Source organism: Galeopterus variegatus, unplaced genomic scaffold (genome assembly GCF_000696425.1).
Source record: "Galeopterus variegatus unplaced genomic scaffold, G_variegatus-3.0.2 Scaffold201, whole genome shotgun sequence".
In the NCBI taxonomy this organism is placed as follows: Eukaryota; Metazoa; Chordata; class Mammalia; order Dermoptera; family Cynocephalidae; genus Galeopterus; species Galeopterus variegatus.
This window is the reverse complement of record NW_007726312.1, coordinates 670,689-692,120: the sequence shown is the minus strand read 5'-3', so window position 1 is coordinate 692,120 and position 21,432 is coordinate 670,689. Positions and strand designations below refer to the sequence as shown.

Here is a 21,432-nt window from a genome sequence, read left to right as displayed (position 1 = left end):
GGCTCCATTAAGTGGCCTGTGGGAAAACCTAAAACACAGGATCTTCTTCTCCAGACCCCAAACCTACTCTTCCTAGAGTGACCCTCTTCCTGAAGTGGCTTCATACCGTGTAAGATGAGATAGTCTTGAGCCAGTCATCATAGAGGTTGAAGAGAACCATCTGGGGCTCAGTGGCTTTCAGGATGAGATCCCCAAACTTTTCCACCTTGAGACAAGCCTGGAAGGGGAGCTGGAGCTCCGATCCTTTGATCACAATATTGGGGAAGTCCAGCAAGTGCACCTGAAACAAGACCAAGTCCAAGCTTAGAAACAGAGCCTTGAATAAATCAACAATGGAATACTAAGCAATAAACAATTACACATGCAACAAGATGAGTGAATCTCAAAATAATTATGCTGAGTGAAAGAAGTCAGATCAAAAAGCATATGCAGGGCCGAGGCCGTGGCACACTTGGGAGAGTGCGGCACTGGGAGCGCAGCAGCACTCCCGCCGTGGGTTCGGATCCTATATAGGGATGACCGGTGCGCTCACAGCGCTCACTGGCTCAGCGCGGTGCGGCCAGTCTCAAAAAGGACAAAAAAAAAAAGCATATGCATTGTATGATTCCATTTGTATAAGATTCTAGAAAATGCAAACTCATCTGAAGTAACAGAAAGCAGATCAGCAGTTGTCTAGGGATGCAAAGGGTTTGGGGAAGGAAGGGTGAGAGAAAGAGATTCCAAAGGGTTGGCATAAGGAAATTTTTGAGGGGTGATGAGTATGTTCATTATCTAAATCATGATGATGGTTTCATGGTTTCAGGTTTTAGTGCACATATTATACCACAGCAAAGCTATAAAAAAAATTAAGAGAAATTTAATTCTATTAAACTGATTTTTATGTTTTTAAAAAAACAAAAAACCAGAGCCTCAAGATCTCCTTTCATCTACCTCATCCCTCTTACCTCCAATGGATCCAGCATGCCCTTCCTGGTGACAATGATCTGCTTGGGCTGCTCCTCCACAGGAAGGGATCGAATCAGGGCAGCCACCTCCTCAGCTGTTTTCCACTTAGCTAACTAGAAAGCAAAAGAGAAGGAAATGGATATCACGTGTCCACCCTTCCAGATCAACTAGAACAGAAGATCCTAGTCTTGAAACAATCAAACTATGTTTCTACTGAACACTGGTGTTGAATGTTAGGCACTTAGAAGGTAGAAAAAGTGTCAAATGGCATTGTCCAAAGGGCTTTTTCAATTTATACAAGACAATACCACAAGCTGGTATATGACTATATACTAAACTAAGTATTACAGGAGTTCAGGAACAAAAAAAATTTTTTAAATTAAAGAAATGTCTTATTAGGGTCATAAAAAGCTGCAAAAAGAAATGGGTCTTAAGGGATATGTAAGACTGTGATGAAAAAGGCAAGAGGGGAGTTCATTCTACAAAAAGAGAAAAATATGACCAAAGCCACGAAGGTGGTATAGTGGATTGAATTATGTCCTCCAAAACTCACTGAGGCTTGAATTGTGTCCCCCAAGTTTTATGTATTAGAAACTTAGCCCCCACTGTGACTGTTAAGAGGGTGGGAAATCCTATTATGGTAAAGGGAAGGTGGAGCCTTGAAGAGGTGATTGAATTATAGGACCATGCAGTAGTGACTGGATTAAAAATGGTGGTCAGGGACGTGGTTCTGAGGGCTTTAAAAGAGGAGAGTCTTTTTCTCTCTCTCTCTCTGCTTTCACCATCTTGCAACGTGAGACCCCTGGGTCACTGTCACCACCACCAGATGGATTTTGGACTTCCCAGCATCAGAAACTGTAAGCAGGGCCGCCCTGTGGCTCACTCGGGAGAGTGCGGTGCTGATAACACCAAGGCCACGGGTTCGGATCCCATATAGGGATGGCCGGTTTGCTCACTGGGTGAGCGTGGTGCTGACAACACCAAGTCAAGAGTTAAGATCCCCTTACCGGTCATCTTTAAAAAAAGAAAAAAAGAAACTGTAAGCAATAAATTTTGTTTTCTTTTTTCTTTTTTTTGTCTTTTTCCGTGTCCGGCAACGGGATTGCAACCCTCGGTGTTGCTCCCGCGCCTCGCTCAGCCAGTGAGCGGGAACCGGTCTGTATGTGGGATCCAAACCCTTGGGCAGGAGCGCCGCTGCGCTTCCCAAGCGGCGCACTATCCAGTGCGCCACCGGGCCGGCCCTAAATTTTGTTTTCTTTATAAATCACCCAGTTCCATGTATTTTGTTATAAGCAACACAAAACAGACTAATACTGAAAATTGGTACCAAGAAGCAGGGGTGTTGCTATATAGATACCTGAAATTGTGGAAGTGGCTTTAGAACTGGGTAATAGGCAAAGGATGGAGAAGTTTGAAGGACTCAGAAGAAGAAAAAAAGATGAGAGAAAGTTTGGAACATTTTAGAGTTAAATGGTTAAATGGTTGTGACCAGAATGCTGATGGAAATGTGGATAGTAAAGGCCATGCTGATAATGAGGTCTCAGATAGAAATGAGGAACTTATCAGGAATTGGACAAAAGATCACCCTTGCTACACCATAGCATGGAACTTGCTGCATTATTTCCATGCCCTGGGACTTTGTGGAAGGTGGGACTTAAGAGTTGTGAACCAGAAAGTCTGGCAGAAGGTTTCCAAACAGCGGGCCGGCCCGGTGGCGCACTGGATAGTGCGCTGCTTGGGAAGCGCGGCGGCGCTCCCGCCCGAGGGTTCGGATCCCACATACAGACCGGTTCCCACTCACTGGCTGAGCGAGGCGCGGGAGCAACACCGAGGGTTGCGATCCCGTTGCCGGCCCCAGTCCGGTACGGGGGCGACACTGAGGGTTGCGATCCGTTGCCGGACACGGAAAAAGCCAAAAAAAAAAAAAAAGAAGGTTTCCAAACAGCAAAGTATTAAGGAAGCTGCATGGCTACTTGCAACAATCTATGCTGAGTTATGGCAGAAAAGGAATGATGTAAAGCCAGAACTTAAAAGGGAAGCATATGGGCTGGCCCGGTGGCGCACTGGAGAGTGCGCCGCTTGGGAGCGCGGCGGTGCTCCCCCCGAGGGTTCGGATCCCATGTGGAGACTGGTTCCCGCTCACTGGCTGAGCGCGGCGGGTGCAACACCGAGGGTTGTGATCCCGTTGCCAGTCAGTAAAAAAGACAAAAAAAGGAAAAAAAAAAAAAAGGGAAGCATAGTATAAAGATTTGGAAAATTTGTAACCTGGCCATGTGGTAGAGAAGCTGAGAGCAGGAGAAAAATGTTAAGTGTGTGAAGTGGATAAAATGGTTTCTAAAGACATTATCTTGGTGATGAGGCAGCCGGATGCGAATAGCCAAGACAATGGGAGAAAGGCCCTGAAGGCATTTCAGAAGTCTGGAAGGGTGCCCCTCCCATCACAAGCCCTGAGGCCTAGAAGGACTGAGTTGTCCCAGGACAGACTTGGGGTGCAGCTGCCCTCAGAAACCTGCTCTCTGCATACCAGCTTCTCTGGCTGGAGCAGCCCTGCCTCAAGCGGCCCCAAGTGTAGTTTGTGCAGCAGCTCTGGAGAGCACAGGCAGAAAGCTCAGTGGTGTCCACATCACGTTAAGTCTGCAGGCTAGCAGAACATGAGAGCAGTGAAGGAGTGGCAGCCTCCACCCAGATTTCGGAAAATGTATGGAACAGCCTGGGGGCCCAGGCAGAGACCTGCTGCAGGGGCGGAGCCACAACAGAGGCCCCCACAAGGGAAATGTCTGACAGAGCCAAGGCAGCAGGGCTGCCACAAGGACCCCAAAAGTGTAAGGCCACTGGCAACATGCAATGCGGTCCTGGAAAAGCTGCAGGCACCAGCACAGACCAGTGGGCTGTGCCTGTCAGAGCTGTGGGAGTGAGGCTGCCTGAGGCTTTGGGGGCCCAGATCCCCCTTGTGCCCAGGATGCAGAACTTGGAGTCAAAGATTATTTTGGAGTTTTAAGACTTAATGTCTGCCCTGCTGGGTTTCAGACTTGTTTGGGGCCTGTTTCTCCTTTCTTTTAGCCTATTCCTTTTGGAATGGGAATGTGTACCCTATGTCTGTTCTCCCACTGTATCTAGGACAATTTTGATTTTTACAGGTTCACAGCTGGAAGGACTTTTGCTTTTGGTCTCAGATGTGACTTTGGACTTTTAAGTTGGTGCTGTAACAAGCTAAGACTTTTGGGACTGATGGGATGGAATGATTGTATTTTGTATGTCAGAGTGACATGAGTTTTAGGAAGCCAGGGGTGGAATGATAGAGTTTGGACATATTGTCCTCCCAAAACTTGTGGAAATCTGATCCCCAGTGTGACAGTTTGAGTCACGGCAGCAGATCCCTCAGGAATGGATTAGTGCTCTCCCTAGGTGGGGGGAGAAATGAGTGAGTTCTCGCTTCATTAGTTCCTGTGAGAGCTGGTTGTTTAAAAGACCCTGGCCCCTTCTCTTGCTCTCTTGCTTCCTCTCGCCATGTGATCTGCTTGTACCCACTGGCTGCCCGCCACTTTCCGCCATGAGTAGAAGCAGCCTGAGGCCTGCATCAGATGCAGCTGTCCCAGAATTGTAAGCCAAATAAACCTCTGTTCTTTATAAATTACCTAGTCTCAGGTATGGTCATAGCAACACAAAATGGACTAATCCAGGTGGAGATGAGCATCAGGTGTTGGGATATTACGATCCTGGTCTCAAAGAGGAAAAATGCTAGAAAGGAAGAGAAAACTGTGGCTCAATAGCCAGCCAGATATCAAATGTCTAGGAAGTCAAAGAAGAGTTAATTCATCAAGAAGGAAGATGCTACCAAAGGTTTTAAGGTAGAAAAGAGATTTGGTGAAAGTGATGCTTTAAGATGTTTATTCCTTTTAGAAAGTTGATCTTGGTAGCCCTGTTCAAATAGGTTAGAGATGGGAGATTCTCACACACTCTCGGGCTTCATATAGAATACTTCCCAAATTAAGTAATTCAGGGATAAATTCAAATGAGATCCTCTCAGTCTTGCAACAGAGAGAAACAACAGATACTCTCTCTCTTACCCCTGTCCCTGTACCCCTGCCCCAAGAGGCAGCAAGGTTCTATGGCCTCTCTTATCCTTTAACATGCTCACCTGCCCAAGACGCTTCTGTCCAGCCCACACAGATGTGTGGATTATCTTGAGGAACAACTGTCCTGTGCGTGGGTTGAAGATGAAGATGGCCCCATTGATGGGCTTGGTTGTCAAGTTCCCTTCAAAGGTCTAAAGAATGATTATATTAGTTAGCATGGCCTAGACACAGCCATCCTGCCTTCATCCCAATATGTACACACACTTGCCCTGTGACCCCGCCATAGGCACATATACAGCTCCACACCCCTATATTGCTCCTAACACTCACCTTGTGGATAGTCACTCTGTAGACATTAGTGTCATCCACAAACCAGATAATCTGGTTGGAGAAGAGCTCGCCATAGTTCTGAGAGGACAGATAAGGCTCAGTGGGCTCAGATGAATAGAGCTGCAACCCCTTGCGGATCCGTTCACGTAACACATACAAGGCAGGGTTTGCCTTCATGATCTTGGCCATGGCCTGCTGTATGAGAGGCTTGCTGCCTGGGAACCAGTTTCCATAGGCACTATGAGGGTAGAAAGGGCAAAAAGTTAGGACCGGCCAAACAGCCCCAGGAACAAGGCAAACTGCTACTCAACGGAAGAAGAAAGACTGCTGGCCAAAGTATAGGGCTAAAGGAAAATAAATGTTTCTGAGCCCCAACTCACCTGTGCAGGTTATAGGCAAGGTCAATGGCAATGAGCACACCTGTGGGTGAAGGGTAGATACTCATGTTGTCTGTGGTATAATCCAGGAACTTAGCCCGGGCATAGCGCTCAATGTCATGGGAATCATAGTCCCCCCAGCGCAACTGGATGTCAATCCAATACTTCTGAGTGGTGGTGCTGTCCATCACATCCCTGAGGGTGGAGAGAGGTCAGGTTTCCAGAAAGCCACAGGCATAATCTCCAGACCCACAAGAACTCCCATTTACTACATCTGAATCCCATAACTATCCTCCCCTTTGTCTGTTCCAGATCAGCAAGACACCCAGAGAATTAACAGACCTGACTGAAGGTGCTGATGGGCTACAGGAGTAGCACTGGCTCTGAGTTTGAAAGAAAGGCAGAGACAATTCCTAAAGTAGCACTGCTAGAAGAACAGTAAAACTAAGGTTCCTGGATGCCTGGGCCTGGGTCATAAGGTACTTACTTGGAGTCTGCCAGCAACGAGGGCCGGGAGACATTCCACTTATAGGAGGCAAAGAGCAGTATATCTGCACAGGAAGAGTTCATCTTATAGGACTTTCGGGGATGGATTGTCTCCTTTTGTACTGTCTCAATTTCCAGTGCATCCAGTTCCTGGTCAAACACCTGAAGGAAAAGGTGGAAAGGTTATGAATTGTAATGGAAGCCCATTACAAGTTACAATGATGGTTTGCAGAATTTAAGATAACGAGGCAATAGGACTCTCATCCTCAGAAATTCCAGGGTGCATTTCCCATACACAAAACAGCAAGCTGATCTAACTCTTTCTGTGGCAACCTCTCCCCTCAATTCTAGCATACCTGACATAAGTCCATAACGATGCTCTCATGGATCTTCTGCCATAAGTGAGCCCGGAAGATCTGGATGAGAGAGATCTTCAGTGTGGGGATCTTGCCATGCATGAAGATACCCGTCAGGTCCAGCTGCACCTGAAAGCCTACGTATACCTGCCAGGAAAAAAGAATGTGACACTAGAGATCAAGAGACTTTGGTCCTCAAGACATAACTAAGATCGTAGAAACACTTGTTTTTAGCTTCCCATCTCCAATCTTTACCAATCACACTCACATTGGCTCGGTTGATGGTTGGGGACCACCAGAGGGTGAATCTACGATTGGGAATCTGGTTCAATCCTGATCGCTGGGCATTAGTTAGCTTCTTCCACTTCATTGACTCCTCAAAGCCACTAGCCTTCTCCCTGGGGAGCAGAACCAGGTGAGGTGATGTCCTGACATCTCCCACAGCACTGCCAACCTCCTAGGGTGGCTCTCTGGGAAATGGAATAAGCTCAGAGGGTTGTGATAGGTCACTGTAAGAGAAGAGAATCCTTACCAGAAAAGCCCCTCCCAGGTAGGGAAGTAAGTGCCTTTGAAGAGTGTGTGTTCCAGAATGCCTTCTACACCACCAAGAGCTTGGATCATGTCTGTACGGTAGTTGTTCAGGTTCCAGAGCTTCCCATCATGCCGCTGGTGTGTCCACCAGAAAGGGTTCTGCTTCAAAACCTAGATGGCAAAGCAGGTATGGTCAAGAGTCCAGGTAAGTATTGCCCCAGGTTCCCAGGAAGACCACGGATTCTCTAAATTCAGGTGAAATCTCTTCACTATCACCTCCACATACTTGGTATTGTTTAAAGTCAGTTCGGACACGCCAGCCTTTATCATAAGCCAATGTGTGCCGGTCTTTCTGGAAGAGGGTGTTGATTCGAGGAATGCCACGATCCCATGAATCTTCTAGATCTTCTAAAGTCAGCCGTCTGCAAAGAAAAAAAGATTAAAGTCAAAACACTATCTCATATGACGATCTCAGCATTCCTTTCTGGCTAAGGATAATTAGGGTTAGGAGTAGAACCTGCCTTCTTGCCTCCATAAAAATATGCCAGGTTATGCCCCCAATTTTCACACATGACTCAAAGTTCACCATCCTCCCCCTGCCCCAAGGTTAGTAAGCCCTCCTGGATGCCCACCTGTTCTGAGCAATGGCCTCTTGTCTCTTGAGAGCATACTCAGCCCAGACCCGCTGAGAATCAATGAACTCGCTCTCCCATGGCTGGATGTAGCGGTACAAGTTGGGAATCAGTTGGTCTTCTTCATGGCTCATTCCTGAACGAAAGTGTGTGATACCTACATCTGTCTGTTTGGACCACCTGTTGTGGGGCACAACCAAGAAAAAAATAAAGCCTAAAAGTAAAGAAACACCCCTTTCCCTCAGGGTCTAAGCAACAAGGTCTAGCAGATTTTCAACCAAGCCCTACCTGAGGTCAGACTGGGGGATGAGCACATGACCCATTGAGAGCATGCCGAGTCCACCCAACTCCTTAGGGGTGTAGAACACAACAGGGGGGAAGCGACTTGGCATCTTGGAGTTAAGTCCAATCTTGATACGTGTCTGGATCTTGTTCTCACATTTTACCAACAAGTCAAGGAGTTCCTGGGTATTCACCACAGCCTCCCGAAAGTATGTCATAAGGCCAATGAGAGCTGTATTCCACTTATTCACAATCTAAAGATAGTGCGAAAAAGTACATTACAGATGAACTGAGGGGGGGAGGGTGGTTAATGAGGAGGGCTCAGGACTACTTGATCCAGTTAGTTACATCCCTAGTACTCAAAGATTTGAGCTCAACTTCATTAGTCATTAGGGAAATATAATCAAAACCACAATGAGGGGCTGGCTAGTTAGCTTGTTGGTTAGAACATAGTGCTGATAACACCAAGGTCCAGAGTTCGATCCCTATTACTGGCCAGCCACCAAAAAAAAGAAAAACACAAAACACCATAATGAAGGGCTGGCTGTTTAACTCAGATGGTTAGAGCACACTGTTGTAACTCCAAGGTCAAGGGTTCAGATCTCCACCCCTCCCCCCAAAAAAACTATACCCACTAGGATGAACGCAATCAAAGAGGATGACAAGTGTTAGTAAGAATGTAGAGAAAATGGAACCCTCAAATACTGTTGGTGGGAATGTAAAATAGAGCAGCCACTTTGGAAAACAGTCCCGCAGCTCCTTAAAGAGAGTTGCTACATGACTGAGTAATTCCACTCCTAGGTATATACATAGGAGAAATGTAAACAACACATGTCTACACAAACACACGCACACAAACATTCACAGCAGCATTATTCATAATATACAAAAAGTGGAAAATCCATAAAATGAAATGTTACTAATCCATAAAAAGGACTGAGCACTAACACATTATGCTAAGTGAAAGAAGCCAGACAAAATAAGCCATATATTGTCCAGAACAGGCAAATCCATATAGATGGAAGGTAGAATAGAAGTTGCCAGGAACCAGGGCCGGCCTGTGGCTCACTTGGGAGAGTGTGGTGCTGATAACACCAAGGCCACGGGTTCGGATCCCTATATAGGGATGGCCGGTTTGCTCATCTGGGAGAGTGTGGTGCTGACAACACCAAGTCAAGGGTTAAGATCCCCTTACCGGTCAAATTAAAAAAAAAAAAAAAAAAAAAAAAGGTTGCCACGAACCAGGTAGGGGTAAGGAGGGGAATGAGGGACTGCTAGTGGGAATGGGAATTTCTTTTTAGGGTGATGAAAATGGTCTGGAATTAGATAGTGGTGATGGTTGCATGATTTATGAATATACTGAAAACCACTGAATTGTACAGCTTAGAAGTGTGAATTTTATGACAAGTGAATTACATCTCAATTAAAAAATATGAACTGAGGCCATATAAACGTTGTTAAAATAAGAACCAAATGCAGTAAGTAATCTCAGGATGGATAGGGGAGAAAGAAGGAGGAATGAGAAAAACTATTAAAAATTTAATGGAAGTAATAAAACTAATGGGGCTACAGAAATTACCCTCCCACTATAAATAACAAGAAAACTAAACAAGGTATTATGGGCTGGTTGGTTAGCTCAGTTGGTAGAGCGTGGTGCTGATAACACCAAGGTCCAGGGTTCAATCCCTGTATCAGCCAGCCGACCTTAAAAAAAAAAATCTAAATGAGATATTTAAAACAATGTTTTTAGACAACTGACAATGGGCAGCATAGAATACAAGTCTTGAGAAAAGGGAGACAGATGAAGTGAGCCCTACAACTATCCCAGCTCACTGCCTAGTGGCAGTTTCCAAGCTACAGCACATACATGGAGGGGTAATAGAAACAGAGCCCAATAGCCTCAATGAATTAAAAAGATAGAGACTAGGGTTCAAAGAGGCCAAAGCATCTAGAATTTACGGGGTAGAAGTACTGCAGAGAGGGAACGTACACAGAAATAGATTTCTGGAGATCTATGAGGGGATCCTCTTAAACTTTTGGCCAAGCACCAATCTGTATGCAATAAAGCTCCCTGAGGTCAGAGAAACAACCACTGGAAAGCAGTAGGCTGAACAAGTCCCACAGCTCATACAAGGCTGGGGACAGTTTGTGTTCCTACCAGAGTAGAGAGACCTTGGAATACATGGGAATTGGGTAGAGTATCCAGAAAGGTAACAACTTAGTAGTAGAGATAAATTGTAGAGATAAATTGGCACCAGAACAAAGGCTGCTCAGCCACAACCAAGCTTAAAAGCAGGTCTCAAAAGGATCATACTAATCCACAAGTGACTTAATTGCACACCAGAACACAGCCCAGTATTCTTCAAAGGAATATAACAAAACTCGGCAATCAACAATATAAAATTCAGAGCTGGCTAGTTAGCTCAGTTTTTTAGAGCATGGTGCTGTAAACACCAAAGTCAAGGGGGTTCAGATCCCTGTACCAGACAGCCACCAAAAACAAAAAAACAAAACAAACAATATAAAATTCAAAATTCCCAGCATCCAATCAAAAATTACCCTGCATACAAAAGAGGAGGAATAAATTACCTATAAACAAACAAAGAAAAATAATCAACAGAAACAGACTGAGAAACAACACAAATGATGGAATTAGCAGACAAGGACCATAAAACAGCTATGAAAAATCTTATAATTATGTCTGAGTATACAGTGAAAAACATGAATATAATGAGGAGAAAAACAGATGTTTTCATGGCCAGTAGGCCTTTACTATAAGAAACGTTAAAGGAAATTCTTTAAACAGAACAATAACAATACCAGATGGAAATTTGCATCTATATAAAGTAATGGAGAACACCAGAAATAGTATGTATGTAAAAGGCAAAAAGCATTTTTTTCTCACTCTGTAATTTCTATAAAAGATAAAGGCTGTTTAAAGCAAGAATGGTAACAAAGTATTGTAGTATTTATTATATAGGTACAATTAAAACATATGACAAAAATACTACAAAGAATGGAAGGAGAAGTGGAAGTATATTGTTGTAAGGTTCTTGTACTATATGTAAATTAATATATCATTAGCAGTAGACCAATGGTCACAGTAGACCATGGTTAAGTTAGAGATGTATACTGTAAACTCTAGAGCAACCAACAAAAAATAAAACAAAGACATGTAGCCAATAAGCCAAGAGTGGAGGGAGATAAATTAAAATCATATACTCAATCCAAATGAAGGTAGGAAAAGAGAAGAGCAGCAGATAAAATGCAGACAAGATGGTAAATTTAAAACCAACACTGTTGATAGTTATATAAACCTTAATTGGAGTATTTTGTTCATTTGTAAGACAAAAACCATCAAACTGGATTTTTTTTAAAAAGCAAGATCCAACTATATACTGTCTACAAGATAAGTACTTATACCATAAAGATACAGATGGGTTAAAAGTAAAAAGATGAAAAAAGACATCCACACAAACACAAAACAAAGCTGGAGTGGCACTTCTGATATAAGACAAAGACGACTTCAGAACAGGGAATATTACCAGGAATAAAGAGGGACATTTGGTAAAGAAAAAGGAGTCAATTCATTTAAAAGACATAATAATCCTAGATACATTATGTACTTAATAACAGAATTTCAATATATATGAAGCAAAAAATGATGGACCTGAAAGAAAAAATAAATCATAAATACACAATTATAGTTGAAGATTCCCAATACTCCTCTCTCAGTAATTGATAGAAACAGACAAAAAAAACATTAAGGATATGGAAGACTTGAAGAATGCAGTCAACTGACTAGACCTAACTGACAGTTATAAAACACTCTACCCAACAAAAGCAGACTATAAATTCTTTTCAAGTATACGTGGGACAATCACTAAAATAGACCATGTATGATAGGCCATAAAACAAGTCTTGATACATTTTAAAAAAACCTTAGAACATATACAGTATGCTCCCCTACCATAATGGAATTAAACTAGAAACTAGTAACAGGAGTAACAGGAACCCCCAAATTTGCGAAAATTAAACAGTATACTTACAAATAACCTAAGGTGAAATAAGAACTCATATGGGAAATTAGAAAATATTTTTAACTGAATGAAAATGAAAACACAATATTAAAATTCGAGAAATGCAGCTAAAGCACTGCTTAGAAGAAAATTTACAGCATTAAATACTTCTATTAGAAAAGAAGGAAGGTCCAAAATGATCATCTAAACTTTTACCTTGGGGCTGGCCCGTGGCTCACTCGGGAGAGTGTGGTGCTGATAACACCAAGGCCACAGGTTCGGATCCCATATAGGGATGGCCGGTTAGCTCACTGGGTGAGCATGGTGCTGACAACACCAAGTCAAGGGTTAAGATCCCCTTAACCGGTCATCTTTAAAAAAAATAAAATGAAATAAAATAAACTTTTACCTTAACAAACAAGAAAATGAAGAGCAAATCAAAAAAATAAAAAATAAAAACTAATGTTAGGATGATGGGATTCTGGGTGTTTTCTTTATCTCTTTAGTATATAATTTCTTTTTATTGCAAATGGAAAAATAAATGACAGAAAAATTAATGGCAACTTTCAGTGTATCACTTTGAGCAATGGTACATTATGCAATAAATTTTTTTCCATTTAAAAATAAGTGTAAAATAATGGAGCCAGGAGAAGCTGAACCCGAACCCAGGCACAACTAGGCAAGCTGCTACCACCACCCTGGTAGCCCCGCCAGGGTCCTGAGGCATGAAGGTGGGGGAAGCCGGATCCAGCCGCGACCAGGTGAAGAACACACCAAAAACACCATTTCCACGCAGGTAGACCACCATAGCCACTGCAATTGCCATGGCTGCTGCAAAAGCAGCTAGCGTCTATAGCAGTAGTCACAGCAACCATTCAGACAGCACGTCAGACTCTCAACTGCACTGACCTAAGAAGAGACACAAGACCAAAAAAAAAAGAAAAGAAGAGGTCTTTCTCTCCACAAAGCACACTCCAGAGTAATAAAAGCATCTGATTTACAATAGAGGAGTTGATCACACCTGTCTCAGTACTGGACAGACCATCTAGGCAACAAATCAACAGAGGAACAGTTAATCTATCAGATAGAGAGAACAAACCTATGGTTATTAGTGGGCGGAGAGGGGAGAGATTGGATAAGGGGCATGAGGAATAAGTATGATTTGTAATAATGAATATGCCAATAAAAAATAAATTTAAATAAATAAATAAAAGTAAATGTAAATTAAAAGTAAAAGAAAAAAAAAGGAGCAGAGAAATACACTTACTGCCATACAAAGATGTTTTCTCAAGATCTATCCCTCTTGGCTTTAGACTTTAAGAAGTATAGACAATGCTTAAAGGCATTCCTTGGTGAAGAGGACAGAGAGACTGCTGTTTACAGGGAGGCAGCCTTAGGGTCTCTCATGAAGTAAAAGTAGGCTGTACCTTGTAAGTCAGGCTACCTTGCCAGGTGCTCTATTTTCATTCTGTTATTCCTAACCCTTGTCAAAGTCTTGCTTAAATGTTCCAGCCTTATATCATAGATACTACTGAGACTGAAGAGAAGGGTCCTATCTCCTAGCCTGGGTTACTGTATTACACATACCTAAGGCAAGAGCAGTGGCAGCACTTAAGGTGGTGGTGGCAGCAATGGTTATAAGGAGTCCAAGGGGAAAGAAAATCATAAATGACAAGAATAAGGGCCATAAGGTCCAGACACCTCTATCCCTACTAGAGTTTTCCTTCTATTATTAACCTTGAAAGACCAAGACATTTATTGCAAGAACTACTTTACCTTAAGCCACTTCAGAAAATAAATTCCAATATTCTACTATCTGATTGTAATCTCTGATCCTTCTAATGAGAACATTTATTAAACAATTTATTAAGAGTATCGCTTACTGTATGCCTTATCTCATTTAATTCCCACAAAAGCCCTCTGAGCTAGGTAATATCAGTACCCTTACTTCATACATAGATAAGGTGAGGCCCAGCGTGGGCAATCTGCCCAAGGTCTCAACTAGTAATATGACACAGCTATGCTCTAAACCCAATTTGACTCCAGAACCTGTGCTTTTAACCATTACAGCCAACTGCCTAACCCCTCAGACACTCCTCCACTACTCAGACTCTTACCTCTCATATCTAGTCCCTTGATTCCCACATTTTTTTGCATGGCCACTGGCCTCTTCTGATTTCCTCCTTCTCTCCAATCACTGAAGGTCCCAAGGGGGGCCAGCACCCTTGATTCCTTTGCACCTAACTCCTCACCACTCCACAACAGCTTTCTGACAATACTCCATTCCTAAATCACCACCATAATCTTCCCACTTTCTGCATCCATCACTGAGTAGCTGAGTACTTCTGGGAAGAACGAACACTCACTTTCACTTGTCTTCATTTTCTCAAAATCTACCTGGGCCTTCAACACCCCTGCCAATCCTTCTCAGTTTCTTTTTTTTTTTTTTTTGGCAGCCCCAGTATAGGGATCCATACCCATGACCTTGGTGTTAAAAAGGCTGCACTCTAACCAACTGAGCTAACCAGCCAGCCTCTCCTCTCAGTTTCTTCAACAATCGTTATCATACCCCCACTGCTGTCCTCAAGTCCACTATGTACACCCCATCTCCCTCACTCCAGTCCAAGCAAAGGTGAAAAATTCAAAATCTGTTATAATTTCCCACTAACCTCATCTATATTCATATCTATCCAGACCTCTTTATTTTTTATTTTTTTAAAGATGACCGGTAAGGGGATCTTAACCCTTGACTTGGTGTTGTCAGCACCACGCTCTCCCAAGTGAGCTAACTGGACATCCCTACATAGGGATCTGAACCCATGGTCTTGGTGTTATCAGCACCACACTCTGCCAAGTGAGCAACGGGCTGGCCCTCAGACCTCTTTACTATGAGGTTCAGAAAATGTTTTCCTCTGCTTGCCCTCTACTGTATCCGTACTGAACTCCTCTGCACCTCTGCGCCATTAGTTGGCACACTTCTCTGTTGCACTCTAAACTTCTACTAGCTTCTTAATTTAAATATACTCAAATCATTCCCATTCTAAAATACCTGCCTTGTCTTATAGCTCCCTCTAGGTGGCATCTAATGTCCTTCCTCCTCTTACTCCAACTCTGGCAAATAGACTGTCCTCGCTGTCTCCACTCACTCACTTCCCATAAAGCCCCACCCACTGCCATCTGGCTTCCATCCCCACTATTTCTGAAACAGCTCTTGCTAAGGTCACCAATGACGTCCTAACTGCCAAATCCAATGGATACTTTTCAGTCATTATCTAACGGAAATGCTCTTAGGCAAGTGATAATGTTAAGTACCTACCCCAATTCTGGACACTCCTTCCTGACAGCCCTGGCTTCTGGAACCTAGCACTCTGCCGCTGATTCTGGCCACACTGCTTCTTGGTGTTCCCTACTGTTATAATTTGTCCCTCTGCTCTTCTCAGCCTACATTCTCCCTCAGTGATCTTGCTCAGTCTTAGGCTTGCAACCTTTACGCTGACAGACTTTTAAATCTACAACAAAGACATCTCCAAGCTTCAGACTGCTACTTGGAACCCTATAGAAACCTCTAAGTTACCCCTAACTGCTCTTACTCTTTCATTTTGTTCCTCTCCCTGGAGCTTCAAACTCATGTTTCTTAATCAAATATAAGAGATCACCAATTCAGGAGGCACCATTAAAAGGCAGGGGGAAAAGATATATACGTATATGTATGTATATGTGTGCTGTATTTACATATATATGTATCTTGGAATTAAAGAAATATGATATAACAAATGCCTGTTGGACACCTCCATCTGGACGTTCTCAGAAACCTCAAACTTTAAACATCCTAAACTAATTCATTTACCTTCTCTCCTAAACCTGCTCTTCTTCCTGTAGTCTTCCAGTTGGTGGCACCAACATCTATCAAGTCACCCATGCCAAAAACTGAATGTCATCTTTTACTACTTTCTTTCCCCCAGCACCCCACCAAAATGATGTTCTGCTAATTTTACCTGCTAACTATTTATCAAAATCTGTTTGTCTCTCCTTACTTCTACTTTCACTGCTCTCATAATTTCTATCTGGACTTCTGCAGCAGTCCCCAAACCTGGTCTCCCATCCTATCCTTCAAATTCCCTCTCCTCAATAGCTTCAAGAGTGAACCACTTAACAGAAATCTGACAAAGTCACCCCTGTGCTTAAGACCCTTATAAGATTCTTGACAGGGCATGCAATGCCCTCCATGACATGGCTCTTGCCTATCTAGCCTCATCTCCTAACATTCTCAACTCCACAACTTACTCCAGTAAATCCTGAACTTTTTATATCCTCACATATACCATGCTAGTCATAGTTCCACACCTCTAGCTAAAGGAATGCCCTCCCTCACCTGCTTCACGCTACATCTCTCAGGAAGGCTTTCCTCTTCCTCTTCCAGACTAGGCTAGAGTAGTCATTAACTCTAGTGTTCTCACAGATTCCCAAATAATGTAATAGCTCTATAAATGCCATGTCCTATCATAGTCCTCTGACTACTACCTGTTTCTCCACCTAGATAGTGAGCTCACCAGGAGGGATTCTGTCTTACATTCAGTGTGTGCATAATGCTTGGAACACAGTGGCTGTCAACAAATGCTAACAAGTGATACATAATTCCTGTCATCTGACCCTTGGGGGAAGGAGGGAAGCAACCTAAAAAGATAAACTTTCCTTATGCTACACTCCAAAAAATGTGTCATGAAGAATTTTAGGTAAGGAATATTAAGATAATAAAATATATACTTAACAGAAGTCTTACTAAAAAATATAAAACATTCTGCATGTGCATATGCTGCATACTTAAAGAGAAATGAAGGCTTGAAGAAAAACATTATAGCTGAGAGCTATTCTAAAGGAAACAAGGGTGAAGTGACTTTTTAAAGCTTACAAAAACTTGAATATACACTGTTAACAAATCCTCAGATTCTTCTTTCTCAATTCCAGCTGTCTTCAGCCGGGCCTTCAGAAGCAAATGAAGGGAAAATAAATACTAAGATACCCAGTGAGAACTGCTCTTTACAGGTATTCTATGCTACTGGTTAAAAGATAAGTTATATCATTTGGATATCAAGCCCCTGTGAAAATGCAAAAATAAGTCTTTTGTTCAAATTAAAGAATCAGATTTCTACATTTGTCTTAATTAAGATTTATCACAAACTTACAGAGGTAGGCTGCAGAATTCCTACAGGGGATTCTCAGAAAATAACTGAATTGGTGTGACATTTTCAGCTGCTATCCCACAATGAGACTGGTACACTAAAGAAAGTTGGGAAGAAAGGAGTGCAAGCCAGGGGAAGAGTTGAAAGGGATGTGAGATAAGCAGAGAATATGAGAGAAGCTGGGGCTATGGGCCTTATATACCTTGGTGAAGGTGGTGGAGCCAGAGGCCATCAGAATCTGACGCACACGGTTGTGGAAGCGCTGCATTGATTCATCATCCACACGCAGGAAACACTGAGCTGTCCTCTCCTTAGTAACCTAAACCACAAGGTCAAGGTTAACTTGTTCTTGGAATTGCCATAGAAGCAATGACCAACCCTGACCACTGCTAAGCCATACCCACCCAACAAAGCTCAACCTACTGAAAATGAAAAGGTATACGTGTCCTTTGCTCGCATTTATCCCAGAGGTACAGGGGTGGTAAGGTTACTTCCAGCCCCTTTCCCAGGCTGTACCTCATTCTGTAGGTTCCAGACTCCATCCTTGTGGGTGAATTCCTCATAGCTGGTGCGGCATTTAGGCAGGATGCGGCACTCAAAGCCACACATGTTGAACAGCAGGTTAGGGTTGTCCTTACTGTACACAGACACGAAGCTGTTCTCCCACTGAACTGTAGTCACTGACCGTGGCAGACGGTTCTTGATGTCCCAGAACACTGCCCGACCTCTGCCCACAGAGAACATATGGTCACATCAGTCTCCTGGAAGAAACTTCCATTCAAAGGCCAGAATGATATCACAATAGGACTACACTCCTCCCACACAGGACACAATCACATAAATGGCCTCTAATTGCCCTCTGGGTCTCTCAGGCTGATTTCCCTCCAATTCACACAGCCCCAATTTAAGACTCACAAGTTGACATCATGCTTCATGAGGCGCATACGGGCATCTCGGGGCCAGCATTTCTTGTTGTTATAGCCAACGATATTTTCATTGTTGGGATCAGGGTGCTCTGTCAGGTAACGCTGGATCAGGTCCCGAGCCTCATCTGCTGTGAACCTACATCAGGCAAAGTACATCGTTGACGCTCAAATACACTGGGACCCCACGAGACCTCCAGATCTACAGATGGAAACCCCACTTCATGCCACCTCCAGACTTCATTCCATTTTAAAGCCCCAATCCAGCAGCAAGTCAACTAAGGTACAACAGCCACTTTCAGAAGCAGGGTATATGCCTCAATGCCCTGCAGGGATAACAGTTCAACCAAGCCCTCACCTGAAGAAAATATGGATGCGATCAATGTATCTGCAGAAGAGACGGATGGGGTGGGCAGCCTCTGTGGCTATGTCCTGGAAACTGAGAAAGTCATTTGGCATCTGAGGGGGCCCAGCCATCTCACTGGCCCGGTGCAATCCCAACACAAGCAAATCCATCACCAGGCCATAGTACTGCACAATGAATGAGGCAAACTGCAGGCCTCTGATGATCCCATATGAATTTGTATGGTTCATGTCCTAGAAAGGAAAAAGTACAACTATTAATAACTTATGGCCACGTTGCAGGCTTCTCCAGGGTCTGGCCTCTTTTTGTTCTCCCCTCAGCAAACCCTCACTCAGTGGGTCAGACAATGCACTGCACACAATTCCTTGTTACTCTGCCCTAAAACACACCTTATAGTTGATGACAACATTGTTCTTGGCTGTCATATAGTCAGCTATGTTGTGGTCCACGATGAGTCGCAGCAGCCTATTAAGCAGGGTCAAGTCGATCTTCTCATACATCTTCTCAAAGCGTGATTCCAGCATGACATTGCACTCACCCTCACTTGTCTCCCACACGTCCTGAAGGTTATTGATGCCTGAGGAGTAGGCAAGACAGGTCTCCAGCAAGTTAGATATTCCCTCTCAGGACTAGTGCCCCCAGTAGCTATTGTTACATTCCATAACCCAACCCCACTACCATTCCATTCATTCATCTGGATTGCTACAAGTATCAGCTTTGTTCACTTTAACATCAACACTACTGCCTTTATTACCATGCTTCAAGAGTAAAACGATCATACTGCCCAGAAGAGAATCTTGATATAGAATTCAATTCACACCCCCTTTCCTCAGGGGATGATCCCAGAAAACTTTTACCTTGGCACCACTTGTAAACAAGCAGCGGAGGTGGTTCAGTGTCAGCAGGCTTGATCCAGGGTGGGAAAAGGCGGCGCTTGTCAGCTTCATACCAAAGGTACTGGTCCAAGTAGGCATCAGTTATCTTCTCCAGTGGTTCCACATCGTACACTGGCACCAGGTGGCTATAGAGATCCATGAACTCAATGCCCACCTGTGGGACAAGGAAGCTGGCTGACACCAATCCACCAATCACCTGAAGCAACCAGCCACCTTAGGTACCAAGAATAGCAGAGCTAAAAAGAAAACTTGGGGGGCATCTCACTCACTTCCTTAAAGGCTCTCTGTGTAAGGAGGTGACGCTTGATGCGGGACAATGCCTCATGGGGGTTGTCGTAGGCTTGCTCAATCAGACCTAGCTCTTCCCTCTGAGACTGGTTGAGCCGAGACTTCACACTGACAAGGCAACAGGAAAAGTGAATGGGAAAACCAAGAGGAAGCCAAACTCAAAAAGGACTGAGGCTAAACCTTTCTTGGACTCTGACAATGACGCCATTCCCTCCCCGTCACCCTCCTAGCAGATATCTATCTATCCAATTCCTCACCTATAAGCTTCCTTGAGTCGCTCCAAGGCCAAGATAAGCAACTTGGTGTCATGCTTGTAGGAGAGGGGGGGGAATGGGATGGGTGAGAACCTACGGCTTTCCAACCAATGCACAGTAGTGGTATACACTGCCACTGCTTCCTCAGCTGTGATGTAAGGACCATCCTGCAAGGTGGACATGAAATTAGCCTCCCACCATAGGCCAATCCCCCCAGGACCATTCCCAATCCTGCAGTCCATCCTCCTGCCCACCATACACACTCAGCCCAGCCTATTCTGCCTAACCTTCAGGTAGTTGTGCTGCCGCTCCTGTTCTGCCTTCAGGTAGAGCCGTGTGAGGCGGCCCAGGTTCTTTTTGCAAACAGTCTTGTCCACGGTGGCCCCACGGCGGATCCGTTCTCGGTTGTAGTGGGCAGTGTTGGTCCACCAGTCAGCCTTAGCCTTCACATATCGAAGGATCATATTCTCTATGGGCGTTGGCAGCCCAGGTACCTGAAAGTGCAAAAGGCACAATGAGAATGTGATGGGAACCAGATAGCTCCCCAAGGGAGTCCAGGAGTGCTAATCCTAATCCCAGGAAAATGGATGTCCATGCCTCCTTAGAGTTGGAGAGATACCCACCTTCCAGGGAATGTTGGCCTTCCAGCAGCGCCAGGCTTCACTGAGGTGCTGCAGGATTGTCCGGGCCTTGTTCTGTTTGATCCCCTCAGGCATCATGTCCAGAATGTCATGCATCACGGCTGCCCGAAGCTCAAGGTCAAAATGTGACTCCACTCGCTGCTTTGTTACTGTCTTTGCCACCCCCTTCGAGTGTCGGCCTAAAAGATGGAGTGGCCCAAGGTGATTAAAAGCAAGACTCCTTATTTCTAGTAAGGATCTCTACCTTCATGCTCCTCACTAACCATGATTATAATGAAATCGGTAAGTGTTAACAAAGTGTCCATCCTCCAGAGACAAAGGTGGAAAAAAACCCACAAGAAACAAAATATCCATGTGCCCGGACATGCAAAAGACAAACTACCTCAAACAGTCACAGCTAGGCTTCTGAGGAATTTCTACTCCTGTGAATGCATAGTTGCCTCAAGGCCCCAGAGAGAAGCCCAAGAAACAGAATATTAGGTCAGACTCTTTGAGAATGGGAAATAGGACTTAGAGGCAATCCATCAACAAAGGGTTCTTATACAAGGAGCAGAAATACACGATCTGCCCTTAAAGCAACAATGGGAGAAACTGAACACAGAAAACCACTCACCTTCAAACTGCCGGGCCAGAAGGTTGCCCAGCCATCGCTCCAGCAAAGGGGTAATGCCACGCATGAAAAACAGCCAGACCCGCCAGCCAGCAGCCCAGAAGCCACAGCCAGGGCCCTTCCCTACAGGGCCCTATGATCCCAAGTAGAAGTTAAGAACACAAGTCAGCAATTCATTTAGACAACAGAAAAATGGGCAGAGGTGGAAGAGGAGGAACATATGTATGGCAGGGGGGGGGGGG

The 21,432-nt window shown here is 44.1% G+C and overlaps 1 protein-coding gene and 1 non-coding gene across 2 annotated transcripts in view; one reads left to right on the top strand and one right to left on the bottom strand.

Moving 5' to 3' along the window:
* The window catches only part of PRPF8 (pre-mRNA processing factor 8), a 31,332-nt gene that overhangs the window by 4,033 nt on the left and 5,867 nt on the right, over nucleotides 1-21,432 (bottom strand). The window contains exons 14-36 of the mRNA XM_008565706.1: nucleotides 21,194-21,323; nucleotides 20,563-20,759; nucleotides 20,227-20,433; nucleotides 19,943-20,106; nucleotides 19,667-19,793; nucleotides 19,359-19,551; nucleotides 18,891-19,078; nucleotides 18,496-18,734; nucleotides 18,130-18,276; nucleotides 17,731-17,941; nucleotides 17,417-17,533; nucleotides 8,022-8,269; nucleotides 7,734-7,913; nucleotides 7,388-7,523; nucleotides 7,103-7,272; nucleotides 6,839-6,968; nucleotides 6,571-6,717; nucleotides 6,216-6,376; nucleotides 5,732-5,923; nucleotides 5,352-5,589; nucleotides 5,084-5,212; nucleotides 945-1,058; nucleotides 107-280 (exon numbers count right to left, since the gene is read on the bottom strand). Of these exons, the coding sequence (XP_008563928.1) occupies nucleotides 107-280; nucleotides 945-1,058; nucleotides 5,084-5,212; nucleotides 5,352-5,589; nucleotides 5,732-5,923; nucleotides 6,216-6,376; nucleotides 6,571-6,717; nucleotides 6,839-6,968; nucleotides 7,103-7,272; nucleotides 7,388-7,523; nucleotides 7,734-7,913; nucleotides 8,022-8,269; nucleotides 17,417-17,533; nucleotides 17,731-17,941; nucleotides 18,130-18,276; nucleotides 18,496-18,734; nucleotides 18,891-19,078; nucleotides 19,359-19,551; nucleotides 19,667-19,793; nucleotides 19,943-20,106; nucleotides 20,227-20,433; nucleotides 20,563-20,759; nucleotides 21,194-21,323 (3,939 nt within the window). The remainder of the gene's footprint in view (nucleotides 1-106; nucleotides 281-944; nucleotides 1,059-5,083; nucleotides 5,213-5,351; nucleotides 5,590-5,731; nucleotides 5,924-6,215; nucleotides 6,377-6,570; nucleotides 6,718-6,838; nucleotides 6,969-7,102; nucleotides 7,273-7,387; nucleotides 7,524-7,733; nucleotides 7,914-8,021; nucleotides 8,270-17,416; nucleotides 17,534-17,730; nucleotides 17,942-18,129; nucleotides 18,277-18,495; nucleotides 18,735-18,890; nucleotides 19,079-19,358; nucleotides 19,552-19,666; nucleotides 19,794-19,942; nucleotides 20,107-20,226; nucleotides 20,434-20,562; nucleotides 20,760-21,193; nucleotides 21,324-21,432) is intronic.
* TRNAI-GAU lies at nucleotides 9,641-9,713 on the top strand. The gene has a single exon. It is a non-coding gene; the product is annotated as a tRNA-Ile (tRNA).